Source organism: Somniosus microcephalus, chromosome 2 (genome assembly GCF_052327205.1).
Source record: "Somniosus microcephalus isolate GS21.2 chromosome 2, FLI_Smic_1.0, whole genome shotgun sequence".
NCBI lineage: Eukaryota > Metazoa > Chordata > Chondrichthyes > Squaliformes > Somniosidae > Somniosus > Somniosus microcephalus.
Genome location: NC_140988.1, coordinates 330605498 through 330628865, shown reverse-complemented (window position 1 = coordinate 330628865; position 23368 = coordinate 330605498). Strand labels below are relative to the sequence as shown.

The window sequence follows — 23368 nt, the reverse complement described above, 5'->3', positions numbered from 1 at the left end:
GATTCACCAGGCTGATACCTGGGATGGTAGGAATGACGTATGAGGAGAGATTGGGCTTATACTCACTGGAGTTTAGAAGAATGAGAGGGGATCTCATTGAAACTTATAAAATTCTAACAGGACTAGACAGACTAGATGCAGGAAGGATGTTCCCGATGGCCGGGGAGTCCAGAACCAGGGGTCTGTGGTAAACCACGTTCACTATCGTTAGCACTGTTCACCACTGTTCGTTATAACTGTATCACTGACCACTATTGTATCACGGTACGAGGTCGCCTCTTGCCACACTGCTATACCTGGGATGACCACTGCCGACTCCGCCTTGGCTCCACCCACCAGGCCAGGTATAAAGGTGAGCGACTGGCTGGTATTCCTCCTGCTTGGATCGGATCACCCACGAGAGTGGGCTGTTATTTAGTCAATAAAAACCTTTAGTCACCTTCGTAACACTTCGCCTTTTATTGGAGGAATTGATAGGTATATCAATTTTATTGACTAAATTTAATGATGTCCGACAACGAGTCACAACCGGCGGAGGAGCCACCAGCGCAGCTCCCAGGAGCACAGCCACACCAGCCAGCTTGGCTGCGAGCCCTCAGACCGCCGTACCTGGACCTGAACCCACGAGCAGCAAACTCAGCCGCAGACTTTAAACACTGGCTGGTCTGCTTCGAATCATACCTGAGAGAATCCAGCGTCCCTCAGGCATCCAAACTAAGTGTCCTGCAGGCACAACTGAGCCCGAGAGTATACACTCTCATCGAGGACATGACTACCTACGAGACCGCCATCAACCTGCTGAAACAGAAGTACCGGACCCCGGTAAACTACATGTACGCTAGGCACCTCCTAAGATCACGGCCGCAACAGCCAGGAGAATCAGTAGCCGAATTCTCACAGGCGCTATATGCACTCGCCAGGAACTGTGACTTTAAATCGGTGTCGGCAGCCGAAAATACTGAAGATAATATCCGCGACGCATTCCTGAAAGGCCTACGGTCCGAGTACTCACGGCAAAGACTGCTGGAAGCTAAAGACCTCAGCATGGAAAAAGCTGAAGCCCTCGCTATCTCCCTGGAAGTGGCCCACCAAGATCAGGAAGCATTCACCAGGTACTGCTCGCGACCCTGGGACTCGGGCCCGACCCCTACCACAGCACCCTTCCCAGCGCCGCCCCCGGGACCTACCTCTGCGTCGGCGTCCCGGACCCGACCGGCCCCGCCACCCCCGGCACCGGCCCCGACATCGGGCATCCGCGATCGGGCCGCCGGCTGTTTTTTTTGTGGCCAGGAGAAGCACCCGAGGTCGCGCTGCCCAGCCAAGAACTCCATATGTAGAACCTGCCTGAAGAAAGGCCACTTCTCCAAGGCCTGCAGGAGCGGATCCTCAGAGGCCAGCAGTGCCGCATGCGAACTATGGGGGCGGCCATCTTCGTTTAGGGCAACTGAGGCCAGCATCCCCACACATGAGTCATGGGGGCGGCCATCTTTGTTTAGGGCAACTGAGGCCAGCATCCCCACACATGAGTCATGGGGGCGGCCATCTTTGATTAAGGCAACCGACCCCAATAGTGCCTCATGGGGCCCTACCTCGTGGGAGACGCCATTTTACTCACCACGCCCGACCGCCTCGCCCGCAGATGACAACGACTCGCTCAGCTACACACTAGCTTCCGTCACCCTGGACCAAGCCCGCCCGCACCATCTGTCCAAGTCAATGATGGACATCAAAGTGAACGGCCACGCCACGACCTGCCTGTTCGACAGCGGAAGCACGGAGAGCTTCATCCACCCAGACACGGTGAGCCACTACTCCCTCTCTGTCCTACCAACGCGCAGCCGAATCTCGATGGCATCGAGGTCCCACGCCACGGACATCAGCGGCTACTGTGTCGTGACCCTGTCGGTTAAGGGCACGGAGTATAAAAACTTTAAACTCCTCGTCCTCCCCCATCTCTGCGCTGCCGTCCTACTAGGGCTGGACTTCCAATCCCACCTCCAAAGCGTAACCCTAGCATACGGTGGACCCCTCCCCCCACTCACAGTCAACAACCAGCAAACGTTAAACCGCCCACCGCGTAACACCTGCAGCCTCTCCACCCTCAAGGTCCCGCCACCCTCTCTGTTTGCTAACCTTACCCCTGACTGCAAACCCGTCGCTACCAAAAGCAGGCGGTATAGCGCCGGGGACAGAGCCTTCATTAGCTCTGAGGTGCGGCGCCTCCTGAAAGAGGGCATTATCGAGGGGAGCAGCAGCCCCTGGCGTGCCCAGGTCGTAGTCGTAAAGACCGGCGATAAAAACCGCCTGGTCATCGACTACAGCCAGACCATAAACAGATATACCCAGCTGGACGCATACCCCCTCCCCCGCATATCTGACATGGTCAATCAGATTGCACAGTATAAAGTATTCTCGACCATCGACCTGAAGTCGGCCTACCACCAACTCCCTATCCACCCTGAGGACCGCCAGTATACCGCCTTCGAGGCGAATGGGCGCCTATACCACTTCCTTAGGGTCCCCTTCGGTGTCACTAATGGGGTCTCGGTCTTCCAAAGGGAGATGGACCAGATGGTTGACCAGAACGAACTGCAGGCTACATTCCCCTACCTAGATAACGTCACTATCTGCGGCCGCGACCAGCAGGAACATGACGCGAATCTGGAGAAATTCCTCCGTACGGCCCAACGGCTGAACCTCACCTACAATAAGGAGAAATGCGTGTTTAACACCACGCGCCTTGCCATCCTCGGCTGCGTAGTGGAGAACGGAATCATCGGCCCCGACCCAGAAAGAATGCGCCCCCTCATGGAGCTACCCCTCCCCCACTGCCCTAAAGCACTTAGGAGAACCCTGGGGCTTTTCGCCTACTATGCCCAATGGGTACCCAATTACGCGGACAAAGCCAGACCCCTCCTGAAAGCCACTTCCTTCCCCCTCACGGAGGAGGCGTGCGCGGCCTTCTCCCTCATTAAGGGAGACATAGCCAAGGCCACGATGCACGCAGTGGACGAGTCCATCCCCTTTCAGGTGGAGAGCGACGCCTCCGACTTCGCCTTAGCCGCCACCCTAAACCAGGAGGGGAGGCCAGTGGCCTTCTTCTCAAGGACCCTACAGGGCCCCGAGATCCGACATTCGTCGGTCGAGAAAGAGGCCCAGGCGATCGTGGAGGCAGTACGGCGCTGGAGGCACTACCTGGCAGGCAAACGATTTACCCTCCTCACCGACCAGCGTTCGGTGGCTTTCATGTTTAATAACAAGCTGAAGGGCAAAATCAAGAATGACAAGATTTTGAGATGGAGAATCGAGCTCTCCACCTACGATTATGAGATCTTGTACCGGCCAGGCAAGCTGAACGAATCCCCTGATGCCCTTTCACGAATGACATGCGCCAGCGCGCATATCGATAGGCTTCAGACCCTCCACGACCAGCTCTGCCACCCCGGAGTCACCAGACTCTACCATTTCATTAAGGCCCGCAACCTGACCTACTCCATCGAGGAGGTCAGGACCATGACCAGGAACTGCCAGACCTGTGCGGAGTGCAAACCGCACTTCTATAGGCCGGACCGAGCAAGCCTGATCAAGGCCACCCGCCCCTTCGAGCGCCTGAGCATCGACTTTAAGGGGCCCCTCCCGTCCTCTGACCGTAATGTGTACTTCCTCAACATCGTTGATGAGTACTCCCGTTTCCCCTTTGCCTTCCCCTGCCCCGACATGACCAGTAGCACGGTCATTAAGTGCCTGAATGCCCTCTTCGCCTTGTTCGGGTTCCCGAACTATATACACAGCGACCGGGGCTCCTCCTTCATGAGCGAGGAACTCCGGCAATTCCTCCTAGAGAGAGGTATTGCAGCAAGCAGGACCACCAGCTACAACCCCAGAGGTAACGGTCAGGTGGAAAGAGAGAACGCGACGGTATGGAAGGCCGTCCTCTTAGCCTTAAAGTCTAAGGGCCTCCCAACCTCCCGCTGGCAAGAAGTCCTCCCGACAGCGCTGCACTCCATCCGGTCATTACTTTGCACGGCCACTAACACCACCCCCCATGAACGAATGTTCGTTTTCCCCAGGAAGTCGACTACGGGAACCACTCTACCAACCTGGCTGACCGCCCCGGGGCCGGTCTGGCTGCGGAAACACGTGAGGACCCATAAAACGGACCCCCTGGTCGAGAGGGTGAACCTCCTGCACGCCAACCCCCAGTACGCCTACGTGGCGTACCCAGACGGGCGGGAGGACACTGTCTCCCTACGAGACCTCGCACCCTCAGCCGATCCGGAAACACCGCCACCACCCCCCCCAACCTCAGTCCAGGTAGACGGCATGCCGGAACCCCACGAGCCCTCGCCGACCACGCAAACACCAGCATCAACACCGGATAAGGCACCAGCACCGGATAAGGCAACACCACCGCTGCGGCGATCGGAGAGGCTTACGAAGCCTCCGGACAGACTGACCTACCAGAATTGGTAGTACACTTCACCCCGCCGGACTTAATTCTAAACAAGGGGTGAATGTGGTAAACCACGTTCACTATCGTTAGCACTGTTCACCACTGTTCGTTATAACTGTATCACTGACCACTATTGTATCACGGTACGAGGTCGCCTCTTGCCACACTGCTATACCTGGGATGACCACTGCCGACTCCGCCTTGGCTCCACCCACCAGGCCAGGTATAAAGGTGAGCGACTGGCTGGTATTCCTCCTGCTTGGATCGGATCACCCACGAGAGTGGGCTGTTATTTAGTCAATAAAAACCTTTAGTCACCTTCGTAACACTTCGCCTTTTATTGGAGGAATTGATAGGTATATCAGGGTCACAATCTAAGGATAAGGGGTAAACCATTTAGGACAGAGATGAGGAGGAATTTCTTCACCCAGAGAGTGGTGAACCTGTGGAATTCTCTACCACAGAAGGCAGTAGAGGCCAATTCATTAAATATATTCAAGAAGGAGTTAGATATATTTCTTAAGGCTAAAGGGATCAAGGGATATGGAGAGAAGGCAGGGACAGGGTACTGAATTTGGATGATCAGCCATGATCTCATTGAATGGCGGAGCAGGCTTGAGGGGCCGAATGCCTACTCCTATCTTCTATGTTTCTATGTTTAACAAGGTAAGTGGTGAATTAAGGGCCGCCTGTGGTGGAGCGATTATTAAAAAAGGGGATGCACCAGAGACCTGAATTGGAGGAGCACAGAGACCTAGGAGGATTGTAGGGCTTGAGGAGGTTAGAGATGGGGCGGGGGGGCAAGGCCATGGGGGGATTTGAAAACTAGGAAGAGAATTTTAAAATTGAACCCCCCCCCCCCCCCCCCCACCCACACAAATTTACAAGTGTGATTGCCTCAGTTTAAAAATGGGGTGCACCTCTGTCTATTTTATGACTTTAAAGATTACTACCTCAATTAACTAATCTGTAAAAGCTGGAGTGTTTCTAACTTGTTTGGCGTGGTTAGCCACACTTGCTTCTAACTTGATGCCCTATACTTTTTATATGTGGGCTTTTTTTCCAACCCCTCTTTTCCCTGTTTCCAGCATTGTATTCCATGCACCTACCCCAGCTGAGACACTACAACCAGTTACTTGGAAAATTAGAGAATCAGTCTGAGATATCTCTGTACTCATTCATAATATTCTCTCCCCTTCCCCACAAAAAAAAACCCACGGGGCTGCATCTGGCTTCTCTTGCCATTCTATGATGGCACAGCTGAGATCATGTTCTACGTTCTAGCTTTTTTTCTCTTGCCAATGTTCTCCCCTTCTTTCCTGAAGATATTTTATTCCTGACAGGACATGACGCGTTACTTTCCAGTAGCTGGCCTTATTCATTAGTCTGTTTTAATGGTGTTATCAGCCGACTATCCAACTGCAGAAGACTTCACAGCCAAACCATTCCTGTTTTTGCCCTATGAAACATGTGCCTTCCAGCAAAGGTCACTGGATAGCAATAAGGAACATGAATCCTGGCCTTTTTCTTCCTCTAATCTAGAGGAATTGCGGCCAGTTTTTGCACCCTTAGCACCACACAGGCAGAGATCAACCAACTCAGCAAAGACCTGGGATTGAACCAGAGACACAATCTAGGTCAGGCTTACTGAATGGTCAGAAGAGTTCTTGTGTTCTATTTTAATCCATTGTAAGGGGTCAATAGCAACTACATCTGCAGGTTAAAATAGCAGCTCTCTCCGTATGTTGCTGAATCAGTACTTTACTAAGTTCATAATCTTTGTCAAATTTAAAAGAAATTCTAAATACAACACCAACAACAACTTGTATTTATATAGCGCCTTTAATGTAGTAAAATGTCCCAAGGTGCTTCATAGGAGTGCTTTAAAACAAAATTTGACACCAAGCCATGAAAGGAGAAATTAGGGCAGATGACCAAAAGCTTGGTCAAAGAGCTAGGTTTTAAGGAGCATCTTAAAGGAGTAAAGAGAGGTTCAGAAGTTCAGGGAGGGAATTCCAGAGCTTAGGGCCTAGGCAACAGAAGGCACGGCCGCCAATGGTAGAGCGATTATAATTGGGGATGCTCAAGAGGCCAGAATTAGAGGAGCGCGGATATCTCGGGATTGGGGGGTGGTTTGTGGGTTTGAAGGAGATTACAGAGATAGGGAGGGGAGAGGACATGGAGGGATTTGAAAACCAATGATGAGAATGTTCAAATTGAGGCGTGGCTTAACCAGGAGCCAATGGGGGTCAGCAAGCGCAAGGCTGATGGGTGAACGGGACTTGTTGCAAGTTAGGACACGGGCAGCAGAGTTTTGGATGACCTTAAGTTTACGTAGGGTAGAAATGGTTCTGCTCGGTTTACAAAAAAAAGGAACAATTGATTCAACGTAGAATTGCAAAGCAACTACTGGCGCTCTATTCATTCTATTTACATAAAATTTCTGACTGTCATAAATGTCATGTAGCATCAATCAATCAGTGCTCCTGTGAATGAAATTTTGACTCGCCTGTCTATTTTGTTGAAAGCTCACTCTGCCAGTATCACATCTGTTTTTTTACTTTTAGTTATGTGAAGATTTATATCATGAATTTATTGCTAAAAGTTCTACTATTGCATGATTGTGGAAATTTGAATCAGCTTAATAGTCAGAAGCCAATGCAATTTTGTCATCCTTTTTTAGGGTTAGTTTTTACTTCTAATGATTTATTTCTATAGGATCTGAGAAACTCGGTCCAGAAAAATTCTGAAATAGCACATCATTTACTGGAAAATACTCCCGCTCATCTCCCCAGGAAAGCTGTTCAGACCAGGTGGGTGAAGTATAGCATTACAGTGTAATTCCCACAACTTGCACATTACCATTTCTACTAACGATTCACAACAAAATGCTTCTGTGAATTAAATTAACTTTTTATAATGGTTTGTTGAATTTTTCATCCACCTCCAACAGGAATGCCATTTTTTAACAACCAAATGTTGCTTGCTTAGGGGTTTAAACATCTTTTCAGATATAGGTTTCATTGAACGTTCATTTCTTAAGTTCTCGATACACCATCTTAAATGTTCTTCCTTCTCGCAGAGTTGAAATCAAGGTTCATCACGCTGTCTCCAGTTCTAATCTGTACTTTGCCAGGATCTCAAAACTATGGAACTTTTTCCCCCTCATGTCTCTTCCTCCTTTACAGTTTGGCATCATCTGGCCATTAATTCTTGCTGTACGTAATTTTCTTTCCTGCTCTTTTCAGCCTTTTATTCATGTAATGTGGGCAATATTGACGAGGCTGCATTTATTGGCTGAGAAGATGGTGATGGATCCTCTTCTGACATGTTGACATTTTTGTGGTGATACTACTACCATGATGCTGTTGGGTGGGGAATTCCAAGATTTTGATTCAGCGATTGTGGTATGTTTCTAAGTTCGGATGATGTGTAACCTGGAAGGGTATTTGGAGGGATGATGTTCACATGTTATTGTTGCACTGTGGGCTATGGCTGTGTATCACAATTTCTCAACAGGGAGTGTATTTTTCTGTACCTTAATTGACAAAAAATGTTGGTATATTTCCCTTGTGACTTTGCCGGTCTAAGATGCAATGCATAATAATATATTAACGACCTACCATCTTCTGTTAACTTTTTATTATGCATTCCTATATCTACATTAATAATGGAAATTGCCTATGTAAACTTGTCGTGCTGTAATTGCACTCTTTCACCAGTGGAGGCTTTGCAGACTCCCCGCTGGCAGAATGATGTAATTACAGCATGACAAGTTACATAGAAGCATAGAAGATAGGAGCAGGAGTAGGCCATTCGGCCCCTCGAGCCTGCTCTGCCATTCAATGCAATCATGGCTGATCATCCAAATTCAGTATCCGGTCCCTGCTTTCTCCCCATACCCCTTGACCCCTTTAACCTTGAGAAATATATCCGACTCCTTCTTGAATTTATTTAATGAATTGGCCTCTACTGCCTTCTGTGGTACAGAATCCACTGGTTCACCACTCTCTGGGTGAAGAAATTCCTCCTCATTTCTGTCCTAAATGGCTTACCCCTTATCCTTAGACTGTGACCCCTGGTTCTGGACCCCCTGACCATCGGGAACATTCTTCCTGCATCTAGTCTGTCCAGTCCTGTCAGAATTTTATAAGTTTCAATGAGATCCCCTCTCATTCTTCTAAACTCCAGCGAGTACAAGCCCAATCGACCCAATCTCTCCTCATACGTCATTCCTGCCATCCCAGGCATCAGCCTGGTGAATCTTCGCTGAACTCCTTCCATGGCAAGAGCATCCTTCCTCAGATAAGGCGACCAAAACTGCACACAATACTCAAAAGATGTGGTCTCACCAAGGCCCTGTACAACTGCAGCAAGACATCCTTGTTCCTGTACTCAAACCCTCTCGCTATGAAGGCCAACATACCATTTGCCTTCGTAACTGCCTGCTGCACCTGCATGCTTACCTTCAGCGACTGGTGCACAAGGACACCCAGATCTCGTTGCACTTCCCCTTCTCCCAATCTATTGCCATTCAGATAATAATCTGCCTTCCTGTTTTTGCTACCAAAGTGGATAACCTCGCATTTATCCACGTTATATTGCATCTGCCATGCTTCTGCCCAATCACCCAACCTGTCCAAATCATCCTGGAGTTTCTCGGCATCCTCCTCACAGCACACGTGCCCACCCAGCTTTGTGTCGTCTGCAAATTTGGAGATATTACATCTGGTTCCCTTGTCTAGATCATTAATATATATTGTGAATAGCTGGGGTCCAAGGACCGATCCCTGCGGTACCCCACTAGTCACTGCCTGCCACTCGGAAAAAGACCCGTTTATTCCAACTCTTTGCTTTCTGTCTGCCAACCAGTTCTTTATCCAAGCCAGTACCTTGCCCCCAATCCCATGTGCCTTAACTTTACACGCTAACCTCTAATGTGGGACCTTATCGAAAGCCTTCTGAAAGTCCAAATACACCACATCCACTGTTTACATGGTATTAATTCCTATGTTCACATTTATAATGAAAATGTAAAAGACAATGTATGAATTTAAAATGGGGACTGAATTACATCAGCATTCTATGATCCAATTATTCTCTGTCCAATAACTGCTGCACCTGAAGAGCAATGTTCCCTTTAAGTTGCGCAACTGCACAGCACTCTCTGCAGCTCCCACACAGGTGGCTCACCGGCTTTTAAATGGGGGAGAAACCACGCAGGCGCAGTGTTTTGAGTGTGCTGCACAACAACAAAAAAATGTAAAGGGATCATTGCTGAAGACTGCACATGGTCTTGACTTTTTTTTATTCGTTCACGGGATGTGGGCATTGTTAGCAAAGCCAGCATTTATTACCCATCCCTAATTGCCCTTGAGAAGGTGGTGGTGAGCTGCCGCCTTGAACCGCTGCAGTCCGTGTGGTGAAGGTACTCCCACAGTGCTGTTCAGGATGAGTTCCAGGATTTTGACCCAGTGACGATGAAGGAACTCTATGCAATGCTATGGGAGGTTGACTAGCAGATAAATATTGTGTGCACAGCTATTCTTTAACTGGCTAAAATTATGAAGCCCACCTGCTCCTAGTGATGGGCTAATATAAAAACAAAAAATGCTGGAAATACTCAGCAGGTCAGGCAGCATCTATGGAGAGAGAAACAGTTATCGTTTCAGGTTGATGACCTTTTGTCAACTGGAAGAAGTTAGAGATTTAACAGTTTATAAGCACGTACAAAGCCAGGGAAAGAGGGGTGGGGTGGGGTGGGAGGGGGCAGGAAAGAACAAAAGGGAAAGACTGTGATGGGGGGAGGAAAGGGCTCATTAAATGATGAACAGGATGATGGTGCAAGGAAAAAAGGGGTGTTAATGGAACAAATAAAGAAGCAAAAGATGAGTCTAGTGGAGCACCTGCTGTCTGGAAAAAATAGGAGCAGTGGTCTGAAGTTGTTGAAATCAATATTGAGTCCAGAAGGTTGTAAAGTGCCTAATCGAAGGAGGAGGTACTGTTCTTCGAGCTGCCATTGAGCTTCATTGGAACAGTGCAGGAAGCCAAGGTAAGCAGGATATCGTTGGGGTCTAGCTGGTTCCAAGATGATATATTATGATGGATATTGGAAACCAAGTCGACCCTCTTTAGCACACATGGTAATCTATTTACAACTGCTGGACAATGGGTTAATGAAGCAGCCCATGCCAGCCTACAGCAGGATCTGAACAGCATTTAGGTTTGGGCTGATAAGTGGCAGGTGTCATTTAAGCTATGCAAGTACAAGATAATGATCATATCGAGCAAAAGAAAGTCCAGCCATTTCCCTTGACTTTCAATAGCACCACCATAACCAAGTTCCCCAGCATCTCTATCTTAAAAGGTCATCATTGACCAGCGGTCTAACTGGACCAGCAAGATCAGCACCATGGCATCAAGAACAAGGCAGATGAGGAGTACTCTGCAACTAGTGGCTCACCTGATCCCTCAAAGCCTAGTTGCCATCTGCAAGGCTCAAGCTAGGAGTATAAGTGGCTGGGTACAGCTGCAACAACACTCTGCTCAATTACATTCAGGACAGAGCAGTTTGCTTGATTGGTGCCCCTGCCGTTGGATTCAATATCCATCACCAGCACATTGTGGCTGCATAATGTATGATCTACAGGATGCACTTAAGCAACTCACCAAGGTTATTTAAACAGCACCCTCACCCCACCCATGACCTCTACCACCAAAAAGAACGCGAGCAGCAATGTCGTGGGAACACCATCTGTAAGTTCCCCTTCAAGTCACACACCATCCTGACTGAAATATATTGTTATGCCTTCATTGTCACTGGTCAGTATCATGGAATTCCCTACCTAAGCTATTGTGGGAACACCACTACCACAAGGACTGCAGAAACATAGAAACATAGAAGATAGGAGCAGGAGTAGGCCATTCAGCCCTTCGAGCCTGCTCCGCCATTCAATGAGATCATGGCTGATCAAGTTCAAGAAGAAGCACCAGCATCACCTTTGGGAAGGCTGGGCAATAAATGCAGCCTTGCCAGTGTAAAACACATCCAAAGAACAGTTTTTTTTTAAATCTCATTCCTGAGCGAGGCAGATTTGAGTAGAATTTCCCCCCCATGCTTCAAATAACCCTGGAATGCAATGTCTTAACAGGTAGGGTAGTCTGCTGTAAGCTTAAGTGTTAACCCTAGCTCAGTGGTAGCACACTTGCCTTTGAGTCAGAAAGCGTGTAGGTTCAAGCCCCACTCCTGAGCACATATTCTAGGCTGACACTTCAGTACTGCACTGTTAGAGATGCTGTCTTTTGGATGAGACTTTAAACATGCCCTGTCTGCCTTTTTAGATGAATGTAAAATATCCCATGGCACTATTTGAAAAAGAGCAGGGGAGATCTCCTGATGTCCTAGACAACATGTATCCTCAGCCAACATGACTGAAACAGATTAATTTGTCACTGCTGGTCATGAGACCTTGCTGTGCATAAATAAACTTGCTGTGATGCTTCCATAAATTACAACAGTGACTACGCTTCAGAAGTACTTCATTGTCTGTGAAGTGCTTTGAGGTGTCCTGAGGTGGTGAAATAAATGGAATCTTCTCTTTCCTACAATCCACAATTGTTGCCTTCAGATTGAATTCAATCTAGTCTCTCATTTTCTGACCATTCCATTGCTACCTTTTATGGCACTTGGATTTTATTTCCTTTTGAGGAATATTAATTGGGTGGGTGGTTAATAAATATGCCGAATAGAATGGCCTCATTCAACCCATGATGTCCAGAGCTATTCAGTAGAGTGGTATCACCATTCTGTTAATTATTCACATTGGCCTCTAACATGTTGTGCAAGTTTGCTGAATGGAACAATACATACAGCTGAGAAAAATGTGTACTTTTCACAGAGTGGGAAAGGTTGTATGAAGGATGCCTGAAGGAAAATTACAGGGAAAAAGTATGAGATTTTTAAATGTATATTTGTAAATGTAATTTTTTTGTGGTGGAGGAATGCCAAGATGCATTTCCCTACTTATCTCTTCCACCTGCAACTCATGGCCTCCTGTAGCTTTCCTCTATTGCATACCTCATTTACTGTAGAGGATAGGGTAAGGACCTAACTCCATGCAGTCGTATCTGAACTCTGGGCTCCAAGCAGCAAGTAGCTCCATAGTTTTCACCCAAATTGGCAGCCTTTTTCTTCCCAATCAAGAGGTAATGGAGATTGGATAATTTAGTGCCCGTCTTTACTGAATGTTCCAGGCATGGATGCTTTAGTTTGAAACTGAGAACTGAAAGGCTCTGTAGCTGAAATATGGTTCTGTGAACGCAGTCCCTTCTCTTGGCACCTGTGTTAGGCAACTAATTTGTGAGAACAATTGTTAACACTGGTTCATCCAATTCAATGAAGTAGTTAAAAAATACTGTATTTACTCACTTAAAAATTTTCTGTGATTTGATGCTTTTTGTTTCCTGCCAATTTATTTATAGCACTTAAAAATAAAGACATCAAATACCCTAGATTAAGCCTGAAGTCCTTGAACATTGGTATCTCTGGTCTAAACCTTGGCGTCAATGTCTGTTCCAGTGCGATTTATAATTTAAAACTGACGGGATTATTATGTTGTATATTTTCAGCACAGCAGATCTGAAAGGTGAAAGCGTCCAAGAGGATCCTGTTAAACTTAAACCTCAAAAGGATGCTGCCAAGCCCAAACATTTTGTTCGTGAAATAGAGTACCTCTTGATGGAGGAATTTAACCATGTCCCTGGGTAAGTTTCATAAAACCGTTCCAGTCTGAAACAAATTAAAGAGAATTTTGTGTAGAGCTACTTTACACCCAAGATTACATAGAATATACAGGCCATTCAGCCCAACTAGTCTGTGCTGGTGTTTATACTCCACATGAGCCTCCTCCCATTCCATCTATCTCATCAGCCTTTCAGCATATCTTTCTCTTCCCTTTTCTCTCATGCACTCATCTAGTTTCCTTTTGAAAGCATCTAAGCTATTTGCCTCAATCACTTCTTGTGGTAGCGCGTTCCACATTCTAACCACTGAGTAAAGAAATTTCTCCTTATTTCTCTATTGCATTTATTAGTAACTATCTTGTATTTATGGCCCCTAGTTTTGGATTCTCCCACAAGTGGAAACATTCTCTCCACATCTATCCTGTCCAACCCATTCATAATTTTAAAGAACCTGTATCAAGTCTCCTCTAAATCTTCCCTTTTAAGCCCCAACCAGTTCAATCTTTCCTGACAGCTGTAATCTCTCCATTCTGGTGCCATCCTTGTTTTTAAAAAAAAAAAAAAAAAAAAAAAATTTTAATTAAAAAAAATAAAAATTGCCCTTTCTCCAGTGCTTCTAATGTTTGTGTAGCATGGAGACCAGAACTGTGCACAGTACTCAAAAGTGCAGACTGACCAGAAATATAACTTCACTAATTTTGAATTCTATACCCCTAGAAATAAACCCCAGTGCTTTGTAAACATTTTTAATTGCTTTGCTGACCTGCAATGCTGCTTTTAATGATTGTTCACCTGTAACCCAAGATCCCTTTGCTCTTCTACCCCACTCAGTTTCTTAGTTTCTAAGGTGTAGGTAATGGCCCAGAAATTCTGGTCCCAATGCGTGAGTACACACTGGGTACTCGCGCGTCGGCCCAACGAAAGTGCCGGTTTCGTGCATGCGCGGGAAACGGCACTTCCATTCCCCTGAAAAAAGGGGTTGAGAGGTGGAACGCATGCGCTGGAGAGGCGGCGCATGCGCATCGAACTTACATTTTTTTCCCAGGTTTTTCCAGGAGGGTAAGTCTCCAGCAGTTACACTTTTAAAAAGCAGGCGCAAGGCTTGCTTTTAATAAGGTAAGTGGTGAATTAATTAAAATTAAAACATTTTTTCCACAGGTTTATTATTTTTAAATACTTTAAATTAAGGTAAGTTTATTTTTAGCCCCGTTAGAAAATGTAAAAAAAAAATCAAATTTAAATTATTGTTTAAAATAGTTATTTAATGTAATTTATAGTTATTTTAAAAATGTGATAGTTTTTTAAAATTTATTTGAAGTTTGTAATGTTTTGGGGCTTATAGTATTTATAGGTTTGACAGCTCTTCCTGTCAAACTTATGAATGAAGCATTCCCTGCTACCATTGGCTCTCCATGGCCCACGTGATCCCAGGGGACGCATCGAACTCACTGCGCCCTGGGATACGCAAGCGCTGCGCGCCGGCAGTTGGAGCAGGCCCAGGATTGGAATCCCACGCGGGCCCACAGCTCAATGGCTGGCGCGCTAGGTAAGTGCAGATCGGGGCTTGCACCCACGGGAAACCCCCGACCCGAATTTCTGGGCCAATGTTTCTGTTTTTCCTACCGAAGTGCATCACCTCACATTTATCTGTTAAAGTTAATTTGCCACTTAATTGCCCAATCTGCAAGTTTTATAATGTCGTCTTGTATTATATTGCATTCTTCCTCAGTGTTGGTTATACCCCCAGTTTGGTATCCCCTACAAATTTTGATATTGCGTTACTTATTCCCAAGTTCAAATCATTAATGTAAATTATGATTAACAGTGGTCCCAGCACTGATCCGTGTGGAACACTGCTTTCTACGTTCCTCCAATGTTCCCTTTAAGTCATGCAGTGCTCCAGGGGTCCTGTGCAGCCGGTGAGCCAGCTTTTAAATTGAAAAAGCCGCGCACATCGGACTTTTGAATAGGCCACACAGTCAGTTAAAGGGGCTGCGTGGTCTAAACAAATTACAGGGAACATTGCCCTTTACCCCTACCCCCTGCTTTCTATTTTTTTGCAATTTGCTATCCATTCAGCTATTTGTCCCCTGACTCCACAAGCCCTAACCTTTGTCATGAGCCTACCTTGTGGTACCTTTTTTATAAAAGGACTTTTGAAAATCCAAGTATAAGACATCTACTGTCTTACCCTTGTCTACTCTTTCCATTACCTTTTCAAAGAATTCTATCAGGTTAGTTAAGCATAACTTGGCCTTAAGGAATCCATGCTGACTTTTTTTTATTATTTTCTGTCTCTATTGCTCTTCTATCACTTATTTTGGTATAGATTCCAGTATCTTTCCTATCACTGACGATAAGCTGACATGTCTATAGTTCCCAGGCTTTGTTCTATTTCCCTTTTGTATATAGGAGCAACATTAGCTGTCCACCAGTCCGCTGGAACTACCCTCCTCTTCTATGGAACTTTTGTGCATATAAACTAGTGCCTCTGCTATCTCCTTCCTAGTTTCCTTGAGTCTGTGTGGGGGCATACCATGGGGTTTTACCCTCTTAGTTTTGCTAGTTTGTCAATTATTTTCTCCTATCCTAACTATTATTCTTTATAAGCTCATCCTCTAGTTAAGTGTCTATTTCATTATCTTTAGTAAAAACTGATGCAAAGTAGTTATTCAGTACTTCTGTCATTACCTGAGAGTTTATCTTGCTCATCCTATAATAGCCCTATCCCTACTTTTAATTTTCCTTTATTTATGTGTCTATAGAACACTATTATTTCTTTATATCCCTTGATAATTTGATTTTGTAATTTCTCTCTGCCTTCCTGATGGATTTTTTAACTTCTCTCCTAAGTTCTTCATATTCCCTTTGTCCTCTTTAGTTTCTAAGTACTTCTTATGTCTTTTTCTTTAGATTCAGTGTTCTCGTTATTCATCCATGATATAACTGGATCAAAGAGTGACTAACTGATATTTTTACTATGTATCATTGAATTTTTTATTATATATTTACTTCATTCAAACTTGACTGGTACGTATAGATAAATAAAAAAATCTGCAAATGCTGGAATTTTATGTACAAATCTACTTAAGATGGGAGCAATCATAGTAGCTAATATGTAAGAAGAATATAACCACTATGCACATAGTAATGGTATTGTACTTTCTCAATCAGATGTCAAATTCTTCTAAGCTCCCCATCCCCACAGGGCTTATTAAAGTAAACCAGCTGTGTTTCCTGCAAATGTTAATCAAGTGCAGCTTTTGCTATAAACAGTGAAGCACAGTGCTTGCAGATTCACCGAAGGCCTGACCCAGTTCTGTACATTGGGGTGGTATTGCTAACCGATTAGAGGCCATTCTTCAGCAGGGGACTTGGGTCAGCCAGGTTTCGGTGGTGCATGCTTCATTGTTGTTGAACTACTTGGTGTGCTGTGCCTTGTGGTGGTACAGGTTCTGTGGAGATGTAATTTGTACAATTTTAAAAAGAAACAGTAATAACCAAATGATAGCTGCTCCATTCAAATATTTAAATGCTTTATCTTGGTTTTTTTTAAATATTAAATGCAGAAGAGTAAGTAAGTCCCCCCCAAAAAATCATTGTACTATGAGCAAGAGTGCAAGGGCTTGAAACTGGCTTGCGGTGGGCAGAATTTTTAGTAGCTGCTACTGCTGATGACTTTACTTTCTAATACATTAGTCAAAAAAGTCGGTCACTTCTGCAATGTTTGGAAATATTTCAAAGCAGGGTGTGGAGATTCCTAGCTCAGAGGCAGACAAGCTGAGTTGTGGCTTGTTTGCTTTAATTAATGTAATGAAGACAGCCTATGCATTCATTGTGCTGATCATCTGGAGTTCCTGTCACTTAAGCCGAGAAGTTGTGCTGAAGCAATGGGGAGGTTTTGTAGGTAATTTAGAGGGACTTGCAATACAGTACAGGGTATTAACAGTTTGTAATTATAACTTCATCCAGCTTGGAAGCTTTAACTATCCGAAGGAGATTCTAGAATGCATCCAGAACAGTTTTTTTTAATCAGTATTATTCATGTCCAACAAGGAAGAATGCATTGCTAGTTCTGATTTTGAGCAAAGAAGCAGGACAAATCACCTGAAGGTAGGAATATGCATGGGGAAACGGTGACCGTAACCTCATTGGGTTCACATTAAAAACTGTGGAGAGGAAACCTTGGCTAAAAAAAAAAGGACATTTCAGAATTTCTAATATGAGAAATGGAGTCACCAGAGTAAATGCGACGGAAACAGAGGAAGAAAATGGGATAGATGGGGCTCGTGTGTTCCCTTTGCAGCATCTTTAATCTGGATAAAGTGAGTGGCGTTAAAAGAATGATAGAATCATAGAATAGTACAGCACAGAAGGAGGCCATTCGGCCCATCGAGTCTGCGCCAGCTCTTTCAAAGAGCAATCCAGTTAGTCCCACTCTTTCCACATACCCCTGCAATTTTTTTCTCCTTCAAGTATTTATTCAATTTCCTTTTGAAGGCTCCTATTGACTCTGTATTCACCACCGTATGAGGCAGTGCATTCAAAATCCTAACGACTCGTTGCATAAAAAACGTTTTGCCTCATGTCGCCTCTAGTTCTTTTACCAATTACCTTAAATCTGTGCCCAAGTTGAGAAGTTCAGCTTGGTGGAGAGGGTGGTGTTTGTGCTGCTGTTCAAGGCAGAAGTGAAGGGCCTGGTAATGAAAGGAAATGTAGAGGGATTGGATATCCTCAGATAATGAAGCAGTATATGCCTGTATGCAGCAAGACCTGGATGACATTCAGGCTTGGGCTGATAAGTGGCGAGTAACATTCGCGCCACACAAGTTCCAGGCAATGACTATCTCCAACAAGAGAGCATCTAACTACCGTCCCTTGACATTCAATGGCATTACCATCGCTGAATCCCCCAGCATCAATATCCTGGGTCTCACTCTCCAAGTCACACACCATCCTGACTTAGAACGGTGGCATAGTGGTTAGCACTGTTGCCTCACAGCGCCAAGGACCCGGGTTCGAATCCGGCCTCGGGTGACTGTCTGTGTGGAGTTTGCACATTCTCCCCGTGTTTGCGTGGGTTTTCTCCGGGTGCTCCGGTTTCCTCCCACAGTCCAAAGATGTGCAGGTTAGGATGATTGGCTATGAAAAATTGACCCTTAGTGTTAGGGGGATTAAATACGGGGATAGGGTGGGGTTGGTGTTGGTGTAGGGGTTACGGGGATCGGGTGGGATATGTGTCGGTGCAGGCCCGATGGGCCGAAATGGCCTCTATCTGCATTGTGGGGTTTCTGTGATTCCTGCTTTTTAAAAAAAAAAAAAAAAATATATCGCTGATCATTCATTGTCACTGGGTTAAAATCCTGGAACTTCCTCCCTAACAGCGCTGTGGGAGTACCTTCACGCGGACTGCAGCGGTTCAAGAAGGCGGCTCACCACCACCTTCTTGAGGGCAATTAGGGATGAGCAATAAATGCTGGCATCCCAGGAACAAATAAAAAAAAATTTAAAAAAATGATGGGAGCCAGAGAGTCTGAAATAGTTAAAATGTCAGAGGGCATCGGAGGAATTACAGCTTTGGTATAAGATGGAGTCAACATGTTTATGTATCTTGGGGAGCGGGTAGAAATGAGCTTTGCAGGGTTGGGGTACTGCGAGATTTGAGGCTGATGGGGAAGCGTGTCCAGATGAGATCAGTAACGATCTGGGCGATAATAGATTGGTGGTCAGTTGTAGGGTTGTGGTCCAGAGGGAGCTAGGAGGAGTCATTAGAAAGTTGGGGTTCGATGTCTGCCAAGTCGAGGTTCTTTCACTACACAGCACCTCTTTTGCCAATGCGTTTAATGATGATGTCGGGGTTAGGGCTGAAAGAACAAAGTTGTACTTGATCAATTCATTGAAAAATATTTGGTATTTTACCTGCAGCTGATTACTGGAAAAGGAATTAACGCAGAATTGATGGGCAGACCCTGTAAATGGAATGGTCAGAGCTAAGCCTTATGGGGTTGCACTAGTTAATTCTAATTGGCTTAACTTGACTGACAGGAGCTAGTATGTTCGACCTCAAGTGTGAGCAGTAATGGGTAGAAATATGTAAAGTTCATCATCCAGGATAATTGCAGATAATTAACTAGTTGAACACAGTACTTCCTGATGGTTGCAACACTAACTTATTTCTCCCCCTCAAAAAAAAAAACTGTATTGATATAAGTGATTGAATTTTTATTTTTAACTTCTATGACTTGTTGCCTTCATAAATTTGGTAATTAATATAGAAATGTTAAAGATGCACAAAGAGGCTCTTTTTAAAAAAAAAAAAAAAAAAAAAAAAAAAAAAAAAAAAAAAATCTCTCCCCCCATTCTGCTAATCTCAGCCACATTACACAGGAAGGTGCTCAGTGGGTACCAGGCATTGTTCTGCGAAAAGATTGAATAAGGTATTTCCACCAGGCTGTTCGCCTTTGAGCAGTAACTCAAAAGTGCTGGTAGTGGTCTAAGAGCAGGCTGTGGGCTGTAGGAAGCACATGGCTAGAAGAGACCTGTGAACAAGAGTGATTGGTGGGCCAGGGAGCGGGCAGGATGTATACCTTTACTGATGGGTAAATGCATTCAAAAATAATAATCACGGTGTCACAATTTTACTTGTACCAATTCAGGTTCATATCAGAAGGTGAAAAGTAAGTCTAAATGCATATTATAATATTCTCTGAAGAATAGATATGCTCGTGAACTTTCTATAGTAACAGCATTTTTTTTTAGCACAAATCCAATATGCCTTCAGATCCTGTGCCATGTAAATTTAGACAAGAATAGAAACTCAGAGCCATACTGCTAAAAAGAATTATACAGGAAACTTTGTTATATCCGGCACCGACGGGACCGAGCTGTTGCCGATCTATCAAAACTGCCGGACATACAAAGTTAATGTTGAAGCATATGGAGGTTTTCATCTCCGTATCGGACAACAAACACTGTTGCTTAGCAACAGCTTGTAAACAGTCGGCCCGTACCTTGGAAGCGTCTCTGTAGCTTAGCAACAGCTTCAGAGAGACTGCAGAGCCCGACTGTTGAAAACAAAGCCACGAGAAGAAAAAAAACCTAACAAAACGGCTCCTGATTTCTGCCGGTAGATCGAGGTTCCTGAGCATACAACCTCCGGATAAACCAAAGTTTCCTGTACAAATAATTTACCATCACAGTTATATATAGCTTTGTGTATTTAAAATTGAAATACAATCTGCATTGCAATGGCAAGCAAAATACAGGAAACTCTCGTTTAAACAGCAACGAAATATCCGGAATTCTCTATTAGCCGGCAAAATTCTCACACTCCGAAAACAACACCTCAATAACTGGCAATGAGTCCGAGTCTCCCGCGGTGGCCGAGTTAGTCAGTGGGGGTAGTTCTCCAAACTGCCACTACTCGGCTTCTTGGCACTGTTGGAAGTTGGAACACCTCAATACCCCTGTAACAGGAGTCTGACCCTCCCACGCTGCCGGTAGTCTCTTCTGATCCGCCATTTTACTGGGGTACTGTGTGTCTTCCACACTGCTGGTAGTCATTGCATTGCATTACCCTCAACTGGCAGTAATGTTGAAACGGATTCTTTTGGTCCTCAATCTGGTTCAGTACAAACACTGAGTCGAATACTGGTGGAGTTCAACAGTTTTTATTCCGTCATCCCGGGAGACTTACTCTGATACAGCACAGTCCTGACTCCAGAAGAGTCCCGACAGGTTAAACCAGAGCAAGCAATCTTTCATACAGTGTGCCACATTATTATACTTGCATTTGAGAAGACATTAACACATCGTACAGTCTGCACCAATCCTGAGCTGTACACGTATACATTTAATTTGATTTCCTGGCCTGGCAGTATGAAACAAAGAAGTCACATTTCACTGAATGGTTTATACTTAAGTAAATATCCTGGTAATGGTTTCATGATCACCTAATCATTATGGTAATGCATTTGCAATCATGGTAATGTGTTTTCTGATCGCCTATTGTCTGTATAACCTCTGCACTCCGCCCTACACTGTTTCCACCAGCAAGGTGTGACATCGTGGGTGCCAGCCATATTAGCAGCCACAGATCAGTTTAGCTTCTTTTATTTTACTTCCTGCTGCCTTCACAGTTTCTTGAGTTAACATGATCATTTCTTACAATATGCAAGTGACTCAGTGATGTCGACATTTCACCACCATTTTATGCTGACAGGATCCTCCATTTTAGATTGACAGGGTCCTTGGCTATGCGAAGCGAGTTGTTACCATTTTTTTGCATTCTATATCCTCAGTACTGTAGTTAAATCAAGCATCTTCCACCATCCATTTAACAACATTCTGTAGGTGAGTACCCAATTACTGTATACTGCACATTTCTTGATTTTTTTAAATTTTTCTTTGTTAAAAATAGCCTCGGTAGATAACCCTCTCAATCATCTGGAATTTTTGATTAACCGGCAACACGCTGGTCCCATCGGTGCCGGGTACCAAAGAGTTTCCTGTACTTTAAGTTCACTTTAGTAATTTGGTATCATCAGAACTAGATTTGGATTGAAGGTTTGTAATTCACGTAGAGGTTATTCCGTGCATAACATCTTTACATTCTCAGATCCTTGAGCTGAATCTGTAAGTCTCTTTTATAAGTGTCAAAAATGCATATTGGATAAGAGCTTTTATTTAAAAAAAAAAAAAAAAATATGCTGTACCCTTTTCTAATAGCAGATTTCAGTCCTCTTGCAGTTGATTTAAATAGTACCTATAGTTTATCTGTAGCATATTTCATGCACGACTGGCTTATTTTATTTTTATTATCCTGTCTTGTAGGAACATTGCTTTTCATCTAGCTGTCAAATGCATCTTGAGTAGTTGCATAAATCTTTTTTAAAAAGTAGATGAATTAGAAGGTGCACACCATTACTGATGAAGGTTTTATGAAGAGATGATTGTTGGGTGTTATCTTTCAAATCTAGAGGTTTCCTGTGTAAAGAGCTAGTTAGCTGATAAACCCCTCTTTCGTCCCGTCCCCGTCCCCCCATACACATAATGTTATTTGACCAGTAAGCCTCCGTTTGAATGGCTTAGCCCTTGAGGTTCCTGGTGCAAATCTAGGGATGGGCAATACAAGAAACTTTGTGATATCCGGCACCGACAGGACCGAGCTGTTGCCGTCCCATCAAAACTGCCGGACAAACCAGCGCTAATGTTAAAACATACGGAAGCTTTTGAGCTCCGTATCTAGCAACAAACCCTGTGCTTCTAAACAGTCGACCGTAGCTTGCAAGTGTCTCTGTAGCTAAGCAACAGCTTTAGCTAGACCTTGCAGAGCCTGACTGGTGAAAAAAGAGCAACAAAAAGAAAAAAAACTTACTGAACCGAATCCTGAATTTTGCCAGTGGCTCGAGCATTCCAGACAGTTAACCTCCCGGATAAACCAAAGTTTCCTGTAAATGCTGGCCTTGCCAGCGATGCCCACATCCCACAAACAAATTTTTAAAAATCTTGAAAAGGTATTGGTGAGTTTTTGTTTAGCTGTGCTTTTATTATGTACTCGAGATGAGAGACTGAAGTGCAGACTGAGAAAGGGAGTGGGATGGGGTAAAATAAAAAGTCCCTTTTGCTATACTTGGTCTTGGGAGTACAGTACTTGATGTTGACATTAGGTGCAAAGATCACACAAGGTGCAAGGTTCGGCATATTTCACCACTACCCCTTACCATCACAATGCCAGTGAGACATTTCCATATCTCAAATCATGACCTGTGCAGTTAAAATTATTAAATTAATTATTTTTGAATGGGAGGGCAGTCTATATTTATTTTCCTGGTTTTTTTTCAAAATGGAAACTTATTTACCCGGGCAACTTCAGAGTAGCATTGGTGGAGGCTCGGGAGCAATTTACTGGTCTGCTTTCTCTTGGGCCTTGGGAAAATGCAGGGGAAAATTTGTTTCTTGCTAGGATATTATTTAAAGATTCAGAACAGCATGTTTTGTATTGAAGGGTCAAACCCGAAACGTCAACTCAAATTTCTCTCCACGGATGTTGCCTGACTTGCTGAGTTTTTCCAGCATTTTCTGTTGTTATTTAGCATGTTTTGTATGTTTCTGCTCTTGCTTCCACAACTCCAAGAAAGACTCACCTTTTTCATCCAGTAATCTTAGACAGAA

At 44.7% G+C, this 23368-nt stretch overlaps 1 protein-coding gene across 4 annotated transcripts in view; it reads left to right on the top strand.

Annotated features, from left to right (window-relative positions):
* ska1 (spindle and kinetochore associated complex subunit 1) overlaps positions 1-23368 on the top strand; it is a 49830-nt gene that overhangs the window by 20734 nt on the left and 5728 nt on the right. For all 4 annotated transcript variants that reach the window (XM_085974897.1, XM_085974889.1, XM_085974902.1 and 1 more), the window contains exons 4-5: positions 7172-7266; positions 13082-13216. In XM_085974897.1, the coding sequence (XP_085831023.1) occupies positions 7172-7266; positions 13082-13216 (230 nt within the window). The remainder of the gene's footprint in view (positions 1-7171; positions 7267-13081; positions 13217-23368) is intronic.